Genomic DNA, 17,636 nt, shown 5'->3' with positions numbered 1-17,636 from the left:
GAATCACTAGTCCTTTCAAAATACTCCTATTAGGATGAGTTTTTCATCAAAACAAAGCAATCTGAATTCTCAGAATATATTAATAAATAATTTTAAATAGACCGTCAACAAAATTACAGTCCTTTGTTGTTGTTTTTTGCTTTCCAGGTTCTTCAGTTTCACACATATTAACATTTATTATACAGATTTACACTATTACTGCATCTGCACTGAATTGAAAACTAGTTTTTAGTGATTTGAAATTTAATCTGAAAACTATTAAAAATGAATCTTTTTTTTTTTGTAATTACATCACTGTGGTTCAGAGGTTTGGAAATCTTTATTCACCTCATCGCTGCATGTGAAAAACACCCATAAAGTATGCCTACTAGTATTAATGTCTATAAAGTGTGTGTCTGCGAAGAAGCAACCGCAAAGTTTTTGCAGTAGGAAACATTTTATTCGTACATTTACAGATTAATTATACATCATAGATGACATTTGAATAATAGGCTACTGTGAACATGCAGACAGTGAACGTCAGGGAGGCAGAGAGTGAGCCACAGCATGTATAAAGACAGATATCTCAAAACTCAAAGCAGCACCTTTTCTTATTCTTACCCTTAAAGCTTTTAAACAACACCAACATTAAGCATACCCAGCTTCTCTCTGATGATATAAAAAAAAAAAAACAAGGTTAAACCTGCCAGTGAAATGTTGATTAAATGGGATACAATCATATTAGAGGATGACAGTAAAGTCAGCAGCAGCAGAGTTGATGTAAAAGAGTGAAGATGTCAACATTTCAGCCCCAAATCACACCTTAGAAAGCCAAGATGAAGAATTTAACCTGCAGCATTAAACTAGTAGTATTAGCAGTTTGTAGCTTAGTCTATGTACGCAACGTTAACTCTGCTGCATAAATACACATTTATCCTGAAAGAATTAATAGCTGTGCAGCTGGAGATTCCTCCTGGTTTCCCAGGCCGATCTGGAGACAAGTATATTTGACTCTGCAGAGAAGTGAGCAGGAAATCCTCAGTCAGAGTCACATTAACAGGCGATACAGATTAAAGGGAGCAGTGGTGATGTTACTGCAACTGTGCTGGTTAACTTGGAGCAGGGCTGCCAACTTTCTGCTCTCAGTTGGGGTGAGATGAGGGTGGCGATGTTTATGTGGGACAATTAAACACACAAAAATGATGCATGTCACAGGTGAAGGACAGCCTGTATTTCCTCTGATAACTTGTTTGTTTTGCACATCTCTATCCCACGCTCTCAGCTGGGATGTACTTGTGGATCAGCGCAGCTGTTTTACTTTTCTATACTAGGTCCATTAAAAATGTGGGAAGCTGTCTCAGAATGTGGGACAGATGATAATCCTTTTTTGTGTCATTTTTGGATGCCTCCTCGCTTTAAATAACCCAGAGAGAGGAGCCGCGATGTATTTTAGGTAATTTTCAGGATAAATCTGCCAAATTTGTTTTGCTGGTAAAATTCTAAACACCTCTTGGCTTATTTTATTGGTTAAATTAATGATTAAAGGTGTCATCCTCCTATACAGCCTGCTGTTACGGTAAACATCCATAAACACTGTAAGTTGAAAAGGTTTTTTTGAAAAGCTTTGTTGCAGGGTTAATTAATAGTTCTAAATAACTAATACAGTTAGCTCTGTTGGACTGTTTGGTTAAATATGTGCAGCTGTTTCGCTGTGGGGACTCCCACATGTATCCTTGTGAAACTGCAGGTATTTAATACACTCACAGGAAAGACTTCCCCCATCAGCTGAAAGCAACAGGATGTTTATGGACCTGTTTTGGTTCTAAAATGGGCGGAAAACACCTGCCCAAAAAATAGATGCAAATGGGTGTATTTGTTTTAAATAAAGGAGGGTCTGCAGGTTTGTTTGGACACCGTGAGACTGATGGTGTGCATGTAACCGTTGGCAACCCCGTGTTATAGTTTAAATGTCTATGTGCATGAGGTTCAGCTTTGAAGGCTCGAGCAGCAACGTCCTGCATTTCAAGCTTCTTGAAGTCTTTTATCACCTTCAGACTCGGCTCTCAGGAGTTGGTGAAAAAAAAAAGTTCTCCTCCCTCCTCCGTCAGTCCCTCCATCTTTTGTCTCCATCAGTCTGTTCAGAGTTTTAAAGGATATATTAAACCATGTATAAATATATCTTTTTGTCTCATTAATCTCAATCACAGCTCGCAGTGGTTGTCCTCAGCTTTGTAGCGGTCCATGATGCTTAATACATCCTCCAGGATGGATGGGCCCAGATCCAGGTTCAACCCCGCAATGGAGTCAGAGCGCGACACACCAGAGGGCTTTGTGAGGCCGGCGTGGTGGAAGACGGTGCAGGGCGACTCGCTGCGTTCGCTCCGAAGATCCTCGTTGCTCAGGTAGGTGTCGGAGTCCAGGCTGAGGCCCCGGCGAACGTCCTGTGGCCCGTAGATCTCTGACATGGAGTCCTCGGAGGAGCCCTCAGAGAGGGAGCCGGAGGAGGGGACGAGTCTGCGGATGGCTGGGGAGAGGGAGATGTCACGGCAAGGCTCGGACGCCAAGCGACCCACCACGCCGTTCTCACAGAGCGACACAGTCGGGTGCTGCTGGCGCTGACCGTCTGTCTGGCTGCAGCCATTGTTTTGTTTGGGGCTAGCCGCAGGAGGCTGCTGATGGTGGTGGGAGGGACCATCCAGATGGAGGCGTGGCGGTTTGGGTGGAGCCTGTTCGTGAGCGATGAACACAGGCATGGAGATGGTGTTCTTCAGCAGGCCGCTGGACGAGTGCTGGTAATGGAAGCCGTTAAAGGCGTAGCTGTGCACGTCATCTTTCACGGTGAGGCCCTCTCCCAAGTCTCTCTCCACGCTGTGCGAGCGGGCGTGGCCATTCTGCGTCCGGCTCGTGGGTGGCAGCATGTCCATCTTACCCTGGAGGAAGCCCACGTCTCCAAACATGTCGCCCTCGCCTTCGGGCCCTACGTGTGCGCTGTGACGCACGTCGCCCAGCGGGGGGCTGATCATATCACCTGAGAGGACGTCCCGGAGCTTCAGCTTCTTTCCCTTCTTGGGAGTCGTTGTTTTTAGGTACATGGGCGTCTTTGCAGGCATCTTGATGTGGCGGTTGGGTTCCTCGGGCCGTTTGAGCTCCAGCAGGAGAAATTCAGCGGGAAGCAAACAGTGCTTGATAAGAAGCTCTCTTGGCTGTTTTTCCCACTCTCAGCTCAGATATTCAGTCTGTGCTGCTTCTCCAAGCGAGTAAACAAGTATTTAGGTCGGTCAGAGTAGCGATAGCAACCCGGCGGTTGAGCCTCACACTGACATGTGACTCAGGAAGGGAGAGGAGAAAGGCCTTGATCTCAGATCAGCTCCCTCTGTCTTCCCCTCCTACGCAGAAAATCCATATCAAAGCGAACGCCGAGCCCTCGTCTCCTCAAACTCTCGTCTTTATCCCGGCTCAGGCAAAGAGCACGCAGGGGATCAAGAGTGGGATCTTTGGCTGCCTCGCCGTCTGCTGCCCGGTCGGTCCTCCAAGTTCCTCAGAAACTTCAGGAATGTGACATCAAAACACTGGAGATCTGTGAGGAGAAATCAGAGCGAAAAGGGAGTCAAAAAGAGGCTGAAAGAGATCGAGGGGGAGAGGAAAAGCAGATAGATGGGACAGAGTGAGGAATGAAGCCAGGGGGGAGATTTACAAGCACTTTTTCAGAGAGCCAGAGGACACTTGAAGGAAAACACTCCAAGAATCCACAGTGTTTGCTCAGAGGGCCCTGCCTGCCCCACACTGTGTGAAAATGTGTGACTGGAGGTCCTCGGGCTGCTCTTACAGAGTCACGCATTAGTCTTGCATTCCCAAAGATCCTTCAGCTTCATCAGTGGAAACGCAAATTACCACACCGAAACTGTCGGTTTCAAAACACCTCGTGCTTAATCACAGCATGTCTGTGAAGGTTCTCAGTCATCCAGGTCATCGTAGTCAAAGGAATCACAGCATCTCATCAGGAAATAAAGTGTCTTTCCCGAGAAAGACACAGGGAACACCCGAAGCCTCGAGATCAGAACTCCAGTTATTTAACTGGTTAAACATGTAGAAGTGCAGGTTTTTCAGGACCACAGTTTATCCACAGCTCTTCAGTTTCCACTCTTTTACTTCAGTCATAGCAGATTAAACCTACTAACACTGAGAGTCGTCTCACCAATGGTTAGAAAACAATAAAGGGGTGAAAAAAAACAGGGAAATATCCGATACTGACAAAGTGTCTGAGGTGTGAATTTGTTCTGTGCTCAGTAACACGCTGACCTTATGCATCTGTGTTAAATTGCTTAGGAATGGAAAAAAACAGCTAGTGTGAATGGCTGAAAGAGGCCAGTAGTAAAAAGCAGTTTGTGTGCTCAGTAAGAGCAGAAAAGAGTAAAGTGCCAGTCCTTTTACTCACTTAAGTCCAGTTTTTACACCTACAGTGCTTAAAAAAAATGTATTAGAGCATCTGTCATAAAGACAAGTACACAAATAACTTAGATATCTGTCAGGAAAAAAATGACTGAATTTACGTTTAGATACCCAAATCTGAGCCGGCAACCTGAAGTCTGAGAAGTGAGAAATTAATCAAGCATTCAACCGCTAAAACAAATTTTTTGTTGGTGTTTGCGAAAAACTGTAATTTGGTGCTTTAATTAAAAAATGTTTTAATATTTTTTCAGTATTTTTGGTAAAAGTACATTTGAAAATTCACAGATAACAACAATTATTATAATTTAATATTAAAAATATAATTTAAAGAGTAAATCACCATTAGACAAATATAATAGCTAATTTTTGGTAATTACCAGTTCTGTTCATTTAGGGCAGCTGAGGCATAAACCTTAGATTGGGTGATGATCTATTTATTTAGTTTATTTAAGGTTACTTTAATAACCCTGGAAACGGCAGTACTTCCCTTGGTAAAAGCTACACTCGCTCTCTCGCTGTCATTTTTGACACCGTCTCTGCTGCACAGAGCTGTTGCTTTTGTTTCTGCAGTGACCCAAAGACTTGCATTCTCCTGCAGAGGAAATCAGACAAGCCTCCATCATTTAATAGGCGAATTAGAGAAAAGCTTTCCATGCATCGTTTAGAAAAACAGAGAAACAGTAGAACCAGTTCAGAGCCATCTGGTCGTATGTTAAAAACCAGTTGACCCACTTTTGGCCAACCTTTGGAAGAATTTGGTCTTGAATAGTTTGTTTTCTTGTATAATTTTCAGATCTTGAGAGTCAAATTGCTGCTTTATGTGCGGTCCCCATGTTTAGAAATGAGAGAAGCACGCTCGCAATGAGCAGAAAAACATTTTTCTTTAAATCGCACAGCTGTCATGTGTTTCTTGTGACTGCCCGACCCTCACTGGGTGTGTTTACTGAGGAAGTACATTGAGAATACTTTGGATTGCTTAAACAGATCTCTTTCAACAAATAAAAACTGCTGTCTTGAGTCATATTCGTGCCTCAGTCTGAGTGAAAAAAACTGTTTATCAGCAGGGTTGATTTGTGCAGCTCTGAATCGTTACTGTCCCGGTGTTAAATCTTTGTGTTTCTGATGACTCTTATCAGTTCTGACTCAGTCGTGGTTATTTTTTTTTTAGCTTTTTAAATACTTAATAAACATTAAAAATACCAGAGTGAGATTTTTAGCTCAGCTTCAGAGTTTCCCGCACATCACAGAGGCATCTGAAGGGGACCTGTGAATCTCACACTGGGGTCAGACTGAGGTCAGGTTAGAGTACAAAAAACATGTGGCTTGAAATTTGAAAGAGGGTCTGAAATGAGTAAACTTTGAGTTCAGTTGGAGATTGAACTGTTTGCTTCTTTTATACAAGTTGCTTCACTTCTTCAGAAATTCTCAGTCCTCCTGTGATTTTGCTCCGGGACAAACTCTCATCAGTTCATCAGGATTTTATTTCCGTCTTTTCGTATTTTCCAGCTGCCCCGTCAAACGGAGTTCTTGGGAAACCGCCGGCACAAACGGGAGAACTTTAGCTTTGGTGGGGTCTTTTCGCGTTGCAACATGTATCCTGCGACACATGCAGGCCACCCCGGGGACACGCTTTAATGAGGCCTGAAGTTTCAAAACACTGCTATGTGGAAAAAAAGATTCCTCACAGGTTACACCCTGGAATAAAAACAGTCAAACGAACAGGAGCAAACACATGCAACACAAGTGAAATTTGCTTTTCTCAAATTCAGTGAACAGAAGGAGAGGGGGAGGTTTCTTTAACCAGCATTCAGAGTGTGAAAACAGAGAGTGTGGCTTTGGGTTCAGGTTCATTTAAGACTGAGGTCAAACTTCACTGTGCTGATAAATGATTAGAAACTATTCAGCTTTCATTTATTCTTTTAATCAAACCGACTGGATGTGTTTTAATAACATTACAAGTAGTTATCCTCTCTGTCACAACAGAGCCCACTGAGCATTGGTGGTTTTTAGATATTTGAGTGAAAAAAAAAGTGAAATCTTATTTAAAAGCTGCTAAAAACAACTATGAGATACACTCCCCGGACGCTTCATTAGGTACAGCTTGCTAGTACTGGTTTTTCGTTCAGAACTGCGTTAATTCTTCATAGCACAGGTTCAACAAGGTGCTGCAAGCTTCCCTCTAAGATTTTGGTACATATTTAGTTGACAGCATCACACAGTTACTGCAGATTTATCAGCTGCACATCCATGATGTGAATCTCCTGTTCCAGTACATCACAAAGGTGCTCGATTGGATTGAGATCAGGTGACTGAAGGCCACTTGAGTAACTGTCTGAGATGATTTGAGGTGTGTGACACAGTGTGTTATCCTGCTGGAAGCAGTTATCAGAAGATCAGCATGGCTGTAAAGAGATGGACATGGTCAGCAGCAACACTCAGGTGGACTGAGGACTTTAAATGTTGGTACTAAGGAGCCCAAAGTGTGCCAAGAAAAGCTGACAGGAGTGCGCACTGTGGTCTTCTGCTGCCATAACACGTCTCCTTCAAGGTTTGATGTGCTGCATGCTCAGTGATGCTTTTCTGCACAGCTATTTGAGTTAGTGCTGCCTTCCTGTCAGCTCAGCGCAGTCTGGTCTTCTCCTGTGACCTTTGACATAAACAAAGCATTCTTGCCTAGAAAACCGATGCTCATTTTCTCTCTTTTGGACCCTTCCCTGTAAATCCTACGGATGTTTGTGTAAGAAAATCTCAGCAGATCAGCAGCTTCTGCAACACTCAAACCAGCCCGTTTGTCACCAACAACCACACCACACTCAAAGTCACTTAAATCACCTTTCTTCCCTTTTCTGATGCTCAGTTTGACTTTTAACAGGTCGTCTTGATCATGTCGAGAGTTGCATTAATGAGCATGTGAACAGTATAAAATTAAATTACTGTCTGGTGCAGAGAAACGGTCCGGGCAGTTAAATAAAGCGGCTCCAGTTAAGCAGACCTGAATCATTTGTTGTACCGCCTGTTTTAATTAGCTCAGCTCTGACACACGATGGTCTGATGAACTCAAATCTCCGGGATGAAGACACAAGGCTCTTTTCTGTGATGAGCAATCGGATGTTTAGACAGTGTCTGACGGGTGAAAACACCCCAAACCCTTCCCCCGATACTGGCAAAGACATGAAAGGGTAACTTTCCACTTATTATTAACACTCCAGGTGTTTTCAGCCCAGTTAGTGTCAGGCCTCTATGGAGGCCTAAAGACTTTCTTAATGAGTTTATGGTTTAAATCACGAGTTTGAAGTCTCAATTAACACAATATGATATTCACTCAAAATTTTGGTTTCCAGGAATTAGACCAACAAGGAAGATGAAGCAGAGTATGATTTAGGGTGTGGCTATTTTGTGATTCACAAGTCATCATGAGCGGTTTCTCCCCCAGTTCCACCCCCAGCTGAAAAAAGTCAAAATGGTAAAAGGCTTCAAAAGCCCACTGATGGGTGACGTTACACTGGTTAGATCCATGCTTCTTCATCATTATCATCATGTTTCAGATGTCAGATCTTATCCTGCACGACAGCAATTACTGCAGGATAAACATAGTGTAGTAAAAAGTGAAATGGTTCCTCCTGAGTCTAAGAATGTGGCTAAACTCCAACAAGACTATTTAAAGAAAAAGACACAATTGAGGTCACAGATAATCACGGGTCAATAAAAGGCAATACAGGTCTGATCTGTAACAACAACTGAAACCTCCTAAACCAACGTGGAAGTGCCAAAAACTGCAGTTCCATGAATGACCTCTTAATGTAGCCGCAGTGAGGACTTCACCCACCGGTAAAGTCCTCTGATGAAGCCTCGAACTGAGCGTTTTTGAGCGGCGTATCCAACTTTGAAACGAGGGTCACTGCGTACTCATATCCCAACTAAGGCCAGCTATGAAACATGCTTTATCCTCCTTTGTGACTCTAATGCAGACCAACAGTGCAGTTTAACATAGTCCAAGTTCAAACATGAAACTGATGTAACGCACATAAGTTTATAGCTATTGCTAATTTTCAACAATTGTCCCTTGTTGGGCTGACAATCAAAATTTCCAAAAATAAACATTGCTCTGTGTTCAGTATCACGTCAAACAAGCAACTGACACAACAAACTCATCGGGAAGGTGTTTACCAACGTCATAGAGCGAAGGGGACGTTTTCTATATATCAAGACTAACGACAAGTCGCCCCCTGCTGGACAAGTAAATGCCGGTTTAAGGTATAAATCACTCATTTAACCTGTTTTCAGGCTCTGAGCTTGAAATTATTATCTGAATGACAAGTGGATGCATGCACTGGCGTAGGCTGCCTCTCCACTAACTCACCTCACTGAATTGCACGTCTTGAGTGGAATTTTTGGAGCATTTTGAATGATAAATAATGTGGGTTGTTATGTGGATATTTGTTCTATGAGCCCATCCAAGAAGCTCCAGTTCTGATGGGTGAAATTGAAGCCTATGATTAGGGACAAAACAAGACTTCAAAATATGACTTCACCATCCCATAGATGACATTATGGCATCTTTTATTGCCTATTGTACCAGATGTGATTTACACCCTCATTTCCTCCATTTCTCTCTCTGCTCCTCCATCAATACTTTGCACAAACAGCTACGAGCAGCAAAGGAACCGAGCAGAGCAGCAACTCTCTCCGTCTGACAGCCAGAACATTAAGATGACATCATAAACAGCTCTGTCTAATTTGAGCCTCTGAGAGTCATAAAGAAAGCGACATTAACTTGTCTGCGCTCATTTTAACACAAAGGGGGCAAAAAAAAAAAAAAAAATACCAGTTATATTTATGCAGCACAAGTCCAAGCAAAGAAACACCACGCCCGATGAACTAAAAAAATATAATGAGACAAAGACAAACAGGAATAATGGACCGGTCAGAACTGATACAGAAGGGTGGAGGCATCTTCAGGTGCTGGAGAAACACTTTCTCTGGAGTTTTATGGTTAAATTTGCTAAATTTGACTCAAAAGGCCTGGAAAAGGAGACAAAATGCTTTATTTTTACCCATATTTTTAATGGATCTCTACGTGTCAAAGCTTTTTACGCTATTTATCTATTTTCACATTTGCCAACTAAACTTTCGATAACGTGGCCATCAAAACGTATTTCCAGCAGCTTCATGGTCTAACAATCCCAATATGCATCTACAATTACAACACCTACAGACTCAGGAACAGCTGAGAGCAGCAAACAAACTGCTGGGCCTCTATTTTTGCTCCGGGGGGGGGGATATTTTTTCTTGCATGTCCGGGCACTCTTGTAAATTTGAAGGAAGGGTCACACCAACAAAGCTGGTCAACTTTTGTGGAGAGGTGGAGACTGAGACGTGTGTTTGGGAAGCAGAGAATCTGTCATGTCGTTTATTTTTACTCTGGCAAAAATACTGTAACAGAAAAAGTCATGTTTGTCCACTCACTCTCAACGATATCTTAACAAATACAATGAGGACTCAGGTATAGAAAGAGTTTTTAAATGTATCCCTTAACTGTTTAAAAGAAAAATCTCAAAGAGTTACTCGAGTTATTCCAGTTAATTCATGAAAAAAAACGTGTAAGACGCTTTTAAAAAAATAGTATCAGATATAACTCAATTTCTAACTAACAGGCTTCATTATTAGTTTTGTGGGATGGGCATGGCTGGCTGGCCTCCTTTCTGAGTGACTGCTTTTATCCGGTGATGAAATAATCGGGGAGGTTTCTTCTGGGATGAAAGCAGAGCCTGAAGGTTCAGTAACTAGTCTGATTAGTTAGAAAATGATATGAATCATATTCTATTCCGTCACAGTCATCAGTCATCTTGACCTAATTGAAGTATTTTTGGACCAGTGCTCCCCACCACCATCATCAAAACACCGAATGAGGAAGAATGGCACTCCTTTTCTCCTCTGGAAAATCATGCCTCAAAGTAATCAAGCTGTTCTGGCCCTGAGTTTTCTTTCCTTTTATTTTAATTTGTCACCCATTTGTAGGAGAAAACGTGGTCATATTCCTGCAGCGAAGGCAGTTTTGTGCAGAAGGAGTCGCAGAGCTACAAACTTAGCTTGCATCTAAGTGACAGAGAGGAGACTGTTGTGTAATGTTATTAGTGAGGAAATTCAATCACTGAAGTCATCACGATCACACAGAGAGACGCTCACACTGATGGCTGGGACAGACTTGAATTACTTAATACAAGATCACAAGGAGTGCAATTAATTATGCAGCCAGTTCCCAAAACATCAGACAACCAATCGCAGCGCTTCTCATTTTTTAGTAGATCTCTCTAAAACCAATTTCTTATCCCCGGCTTTTACCACCGTTTCTAAAAACACACACACGTCGGGTATTCCTGTCTTGTGGGGACATCTAATTGACATAATGCTTTCCCTAGCCCCTTACCCTAACCATGAAAAATGAATGACTAACCCTCACCCTAAACCTGACTATAACCCTGTCACCAAAACGACATTTTGAGTCTCAAAATGCCTTCAAACTTGTGGGGACCAGGATTTTGGGCCCCACAAGTAGTAAACTTAGAATTTTTGGTACCCACAAAGATATGAATACACGAATACACGCTTATACACATCCCTACTGGGAGCTTTGTAGTGTCGATGAAGCGTGACTCCAATGTTTGTTGTCCTTGAGCTCAAGCGTGGGTTCCCAGCGCAATTCTGTCTCAACCACAACATAAAACTGACTGACCTCTGAGCGTCACTGTGACACACCGAGGTGGGCATCACATACATGTGTACTCCTCCTATTCGCCCTATCAGCCTAAATACGAACGGAGGGAGAAACTCTCTCAGACGGCTGGTTGGTATTTCTTTGCATCACCTTTCCTGGAAGCTGGAATTTGGGCCACTGGTGATGATGCAATCAACCACAGAGGAGGCCGAACTAACATCTGTTTCTGCTCTCAGGCCCAGTTTGTTTAAAGTCTCTCTACCAAAACGGACCGGAGCCACCCATGAGTCCTGTCATCTCCAGGGACAAACACGCACTACACGCCTGAACGCGCGACTCTGCGGCTGCTTTCATTGTTGTTATTCTCCGCAGAGTGGCGCGTAATTGCGCTCAGCAGGCGACTGTTGACAAAAGCATTTTTTTCTCCTCCTTTAATCCGTTTATTTTTGCCATAAAAGCAAAGCTTACTCCGTCTGTTATCTGGCTGTTTTCCCACAAGGTGGTTTCACGCTAATGCAGTTTGTGTCTGAGAGTTGATGGTGACTAATTTCCCATCTATCATTCGTGCCGTGGGTGTACATCCAGCCTGCTTCTCCTTGGCTGATAACTCACGGCGATTATTGTTAAGTACAGTAAGCAGACTTCACGTGAAACCCCAGGTGACGCAATGTGCGCTTTAACGAGTCTTTAATGTTGAACAAACCCTTTTTTTTCAGGCTTTAGGTTTAACGTTACTGTTCCTCCCCCACCCGCTCATAAATGTCTGGAGGATAATAATCAAAAATATTCTATTTTCTATTCTATTCTACTCTAAAATGCTGCCAAACTGAATGAAGGCGAACTCTAGTTAACTTCCCCTCTCTCCCTCCGTGCGCGTTATGTAACTGCAGCCTCTCAGATCATCCCATGTCCTCCTGAAGCCTTCCTGCAGCTGACTGATTGGTACCATTGGAGCAAATCGACACATGCAGCCACAGATACAGGTCCAGTCAGCTCTGACTGACCCACGAGGCTTTTGTTTTTAAGTATTAATAAACTTTAGCCGATATACTTACATATTTTTTACAAAAACAAAACATCAGACTCTTACAGCGAGTGTCTCCTGGCTGTGACCTCCACTCTTGGGTAGTAGTTTGCTCCTGAAGCAGCACATGTAGCAGTGACGTGCTATAAAATGGAGTAATATGCCAGGCTCCCCCGTCTGGGGGGGGGGGGATGTCTAAGGCGCTTCTTCTGCAACACTTAATCTTCTTAGAAATTAGATCATCACGAGCCCAGATGGGGAGCGATTGTCCAACATCGCCTATTCTGTCACTGCGCGGTGAGTCATTGACTGGTGGATGAAATAAGAGTCTGGCTGTATTGTGTCACCAGAAAAAAAGTATTTTAGAAATTAAATTCTTTAAACACGCATAGATTTACGTTGTTTATGACGTCAGGAGTCGGGGACACATGCTGAAACCTTTATTTTTAAACACTGCGTTCCTTCAGATTTGTCTGCTCGTTGAGCCAAACTGCGCAGGCAGCGCACGCTGAAACTAAAGGGAGTGCCTCTCAGAAAACACACACACGTTTATAAATAAAATCACACACTGCTTCATTCTTCTTATTTTTGTTACACAAAACTACAAATCTCCTCAAAGTGTAATCTGTGACCACAAATCAACAGCTGACCACACACAAAAAAAGATAAAATAAAGTGATTTCTCTGATATTTACCTACAGTTCCGTCATTCTCCGGGAAATAAACCCACTCTTCTAGTTTGGTTGTAAAATCCACCGACACAGGGCTGAGGTGCAGGGCAGGTAAACCTCTTAGTGACGGCTGATTACTGTCTCTTGAGCGCTCTGAGCGGAGAAAGTAAACCGGTCACCTCTTCTTCCCTTACAGGAGTCAAGTCTGCAGCACTGAGCAGGGAATGCTTCCGGTCAGGATTTCCAAAATAAGATAATCCTCCTCTAAAGCGCTGTCGCATTTTGTATCACCCACCACCCTTGGACTCAGTGGGGACACGAAATAAATAAATAAATAAAAAGTATAAATAACCTTAAACGTGATATTAAATCTTGAACATTTTTTGAAATATTTGTTACTTGTTTTATAAAATGTAAATATAAAAATAAATACGTATCCTTTAGTCCTGTCTTTGAGAATCACTTTGATAATGAACCCATTTAATGCCTTTTAATCAACACAGAACAACTCTTTTGGCAAAAACGTGTGTGAGCTTTTATTTTTTTAAAGGTAAAGATCAGCTTCCGGTGTCACTTTGCCTCACAGGCACTGAAGGTGCAGACGCTGTGATTAATAAACTGTTACATGAGCACGTGGGACTGAAACCACCAGAACTTCTCAGATAACACACGAGCGACAATGTTAATCATACAAATGACCATGAAAGAGCAGCGAAGCCGCCGAGACACTGAGGTGATGAAGCACCTCTGCGAGTCTCTTTGATCTACAGGTGCGAAACCATAAAAGGTCACAGGTCACAAGGTGAGAATTAGCCTACTATCAGGACGTAGATCTCAGTTTATGACTTCTTTACTGCAGAATGAACTCGTTCATATTTAATTGATCAGTAATTAAATCATCCCCACTGACCCCGAGTGAAACTGAGCAGTTTACTGACCATCTGTTCACTTTAACCAGCCAATTACAGAGCTCTCTTACTGTTGATCTCCTGATGTGACAGACTGTGGAGGTGATGAGGGTACTGCTCTTTAATTTGATTAGCAGCAGGCGCGAAACCACAGACCTGCTGCTTTGCAGTCAGCAGCCAGCCTGATGCAGAGTGATTCAGAAAACAGAGCAGGTCTCTCAGATGCCTCACCAGACTTTGTTTAGTGTTCATAAAGAAAAATATGGTGAGACGTTTGGAGAGCTGTGAGCTGCATTCAAAATCTCAGCAATTCACGCTGCAGTTTCTTTTTTTTTTAAGTTGAGCACAGAAGATAAATGCTGCTTTATTAATCTGTTTAGACATCGTGGTGCTGTTAGCTTAGGAAATATATCTGACTCAAGGAATGTGAATCACTTAAAAATATCACGACAGAAAAACATTTTGCTTCTGCTGAACTTGGTTCTGTAGTATATGAAGTTATCACAGAGTTTGTACTTGAGTTCATATACCGACGGCTAACAGTTATGTTAATGTCATATATCCTTCTGTTGTATCTAGGTCAGTGAAATAAACATTTATCCTGTTGTCTCCACAGAGCTATAAAGTCTCAGCATTACAGGGAATAATTGTGCATTTTAATTGGCCTTCAGTTTATTTTACTGCTGGAGCACAAAATTTGGAGGCACAGTCTGGTGCTCCCAACAGCATTGGTGCTGGGCATAATTGCTGCAAAGTAATGAGGACTCAACAAATGGAGAATGCAGACGTTTGCTGTTCGCAGGTCAGATTGCAGACACATCTTGTTTACAGCTCCTGAAGGACGCCTGCAAGGCAAATTAAATCCATTCCCTCTTTGCTCATCCACTCGAGTGTGCTTCGAGCCCTTCTGCAAAGAAACGCTGGCGTCTTTTCCGCTGAAGCAGCATCACACAATAAAACTGCACACGTGCAGAACAACCTCCAAAGCACGGGAGATGTTACTTTGGGGATTTGAGGTTTCATTGTGTGCGTTTCTGGAAGCGCTTCATCTTCTTCTGTGACACACAGGGAAGCAAAAAGGGTCCCAGAAGTTCAGCAGCGGTTAAATCTCAAAGTTTCCCGTGGAATTCCTCAAAGCAAGACCAAAACGACGCTCGCTTTATCTTTCTTGCCCACTGTATTACTCTCACTCGCTATCTGCAAGTGTTTGAAGGCGTGTGGAATGTGTAAACTAGATAAGCAAAGAATTACACAAGATGTGGTTAGATCACTGAATCGCAAACACACACACACACACACACACACACACACACACACACACACACACACACACACAGATTTATGACATCACCTAAGTAATTCAAGATGTAATCAGGGCAGTATGGGGTGGGTCCATCTGCAGATCCATGAGACCACTATCATTTGTCTCTCCCTGACACACACAAACGCACAGGCCGCCAGGCCCCCCAGGTGCTGCCCCATGCAAAGACCCCCTGAGAGGTTGGTGTTTCTCCACTTCTTAAACACAAAGTTGGGGGTGGAGGTTTGTGTTTGCATTTAATAACAGAGCTTAACCCCAAAGCAAGGACGAGTGTGAGGTCTGTTTAAGTTATTCATGTGAGAACAAAAACAAGAAGGCTATTAAATTAAATCTAAAACTATGAATTGCTTTCATATGAAGCGTTCTGCTTTGTTTTTTTGCCTGCAGTTCGTTAAGAGAGGGAAGAGAAAAAAGAAGCAGGAAGAAGGAAAAAGGTTGCATTTCCTCACGCTCTGGAACATGGCACCACGTTGGTCCTGGAAGGCGATGCTGGCAGGCAGGATCACAGTCAGGGCCAGTCTGTCCTCTCTTATTGTTGGTTATTATGCAAGAGGCTAACTCAGCCAGGTGGAATTAATCTGTCCCCACGAGACACAGATTTCACAATAAAAGACCTGAGATTAAGTTCCAGTGTCGAGTCATCTCAAGACTCACTTCCCAGGAAGATTACTTTCTGTTACACACAATTAAACCTCCGTAAAACTCATTTAAATATAGATTCCGATCATTTAGTATAAATATTCCATATCTGCTGAAGTTACACAATATTTTTAGTCTACAGTATAAAATTTAGCTTTCATGGTTAGTTTCAAGTTCATTATTTAAGGTTTGTATTGATGTGAAATGAACAGTGCTACTTAACATCTGCTCATTTATTCTTGTCTTATTAGCGCTTGTGTCCGTGTGTCTTTTTTATCTGTATTAGCTTCCTAAAGTACTTCAGATAAACCCAGAAAGCCATAAATCTCAAAAATGCTGTAGCCTCACTGGTCTTGACCCACACAGTCCAGCATGCAGCCCTGCAGTGGCTCTTGGTGAGCGTAGGCGTGTACTTCCATTTCCGAGCAGCGAGAGTCACGAACAACATACAACGGAGACACAAAGTGACCTCATAGGCAGGAATTCTGGGAATCTGTGAGCAAATGAGCCTCCATGTGTTTCCATTTAGTTTGCAGTGATTGAAGCAAACTGCTGCTCCTCAGGGGTGATTGGCCGAAGGAAGAGGGAGAAAAAGAGGAAAATGAATCCTGGAAAACAGATGAGGAAAGACAAAGAGGAAGAAAGACACCAGCTTTGAAATGAGGTAAAGGAAGTTAGTAATACTGACTTGGTTGGAAGTTAGAGGAGTCAATTTCAGATTATATTTACAAATTTCTTTGGAAATTTTATCAAGCCTTAATAATTTAATGGTAATCTAAAAGATCAAACTGGAATTTTTTTAAAGAAAAACACAAGTACACATTCATAAACACAAACACAAGAGACATAAACAAGCCCTCTGAGTTTCAGCAGTGGGTTTCGGCCCTTGACAAAGACACATCCACTGTGAGGACCTGCAGACTGGCCATTTCACGTCTCTTTGCACGTGTTTCTGATCGTTTTGTGGATTTTCACTGCCTTTGTGGTCCTGTGTCTCTGGGTATGGTGACAGAAAATATCTCAGAAACTACACGGTTTGAGATTTTATATAAACAGTCATGTTCCCGATTAATCCTATGAAATATTTTGTTCCTCTAGCTCCAAACGCAGGACAGAATTTGCATTTATGTTGCATTTATTAGGTCAAAAACCACTTTACAGCCACCTGGGTAACATCTATAACACTCGAAGCATTTAATGATGCTGATTTCTCTTTATTACAATTCAATTCTTTCTTATATTCTTCCTGGCAACAACAAAAATGCCTGTGGTTATTAACCCTGTATCACCAAGTCTATCATCTTTGATACACAAGCTTTTGAGACCTCTACATCATTCATTTGATTACCTGCATAAAATACTGGATGTAACAAAAATGATACAAATTAAAACTGATATCTGCAAATTGATATTTTGTTTCTTTTTTACTTTTAATTTGTCTGAAGGTTCACAGTTAAACTTGATTTTAAAAATCGATACACGCTAGTTTACACCCAGCGTCACGGGTGGATGGACTGAATCTACAGGCGGACGCTCCAACGGTAGAATGTTGGTAGAAATTTAACTTCGAGGGGATAAAAGCTTTTTCAAACCTTTTTTTGGGCAAAGCTAAGAAAGTTTTTAAGCTTTATTCATTTATTTAAAATGAAATGTGCCAGCTGAGCTTATAGAGGAGGTTTTTATGTACCAGTGATTGTTGAAGATTATTTTCAGCTTCAAAATAACTGCCCTGATAATTAAAGTAGTCTCTCATATGCTATTGGAGGGAGCTTTGTGAAACTGATAACATGTAGAATGCATGAAAAAAAAGGTTGACTCAGCCACTGTGACGTCACCGGCTGTGTTGTAGACAATTTGAGAGCCTTTTGTTTGGGATTTTGGTCATTGCCATATTTATCCAGCATCTGTTACGAACCATCATATCACAGTA

The 17,636-nt window shown here is 42.2% G+C and overlaps 1 protein-coding gene across 4 annotated transcripts; it reads right to left on the bottom strand.

Moving 5' to 3' along the window:
* Window positions 1–417: 417 nt before the first annotated feature.
* On the bottom strand, window positions 418–13,052 carry LOC146373268 (cdc42 effector protein 3). 4 transcript variants are annotated; one of them, XM_084951094.1, is made up of 2 exons: window positions 12,863–13,052; window positions 418–3,556 (listed from the first exon to the last, which is right to left on the bottom strand). In XM_084951094.1, the coding sequence occupies exon 2, from the start codon at window positions 3,087–3,089 to the stop codon at window positions 2,181–2,183; it is 909 nt and encodes a 302-aa protein (XP_084807220.1). In that variant the 5' UTR covers window positions 3,090–3,556; window positions 12,863–13,052; the 3' UTR covers window positions 418–2,180. The 4 variants fall into 4 exon arrangements, with proteins under 4 accessions (XP_084807220.1, XP_084807221.1, XP_084807222.1 ...); XM_084951095.1 differs by having other exon boundaries at window positions 12,867–13,052; XM_084951096.1 differs by lacking the exon at window positions 12,863–13,052 and adding an exon at window positions 12,199–12,849.
* Between the last annotated feature and the right edge of the window lie 4,584 nt (window positions 13,053–17,636).

The sequence above is a fragment of the Perissodus microlepis genome, chromosome 14, assembly GCF_051167445.1.
Source record: "Perissodus microlepis isolate ML-2025 ecotype Zambia chromosome 14, ASM5116744v1, whole genome shotgun sequence".
Taxonomy (NCBI): Eukaryota; Metazoa; Chordata; class Actinopteri; order Cichliformes; family Cichlidae; genus Perissodus; species Perissodus microlepis.
Note: the sequence above shows the minus strand (reverse complement) of the source record. Positions and strands in the feature narration are given on the sequence as shown.

Excerpts from the sequence above, each read along its gene's own strand:
- LOC146373268 (XM_084951094.1), bottom strand. The coding sequence starts at position 3,089 with ATGCCTGCAAAGACGCCCATGTACCTAAAAACAACGACTCCCAAGAAG.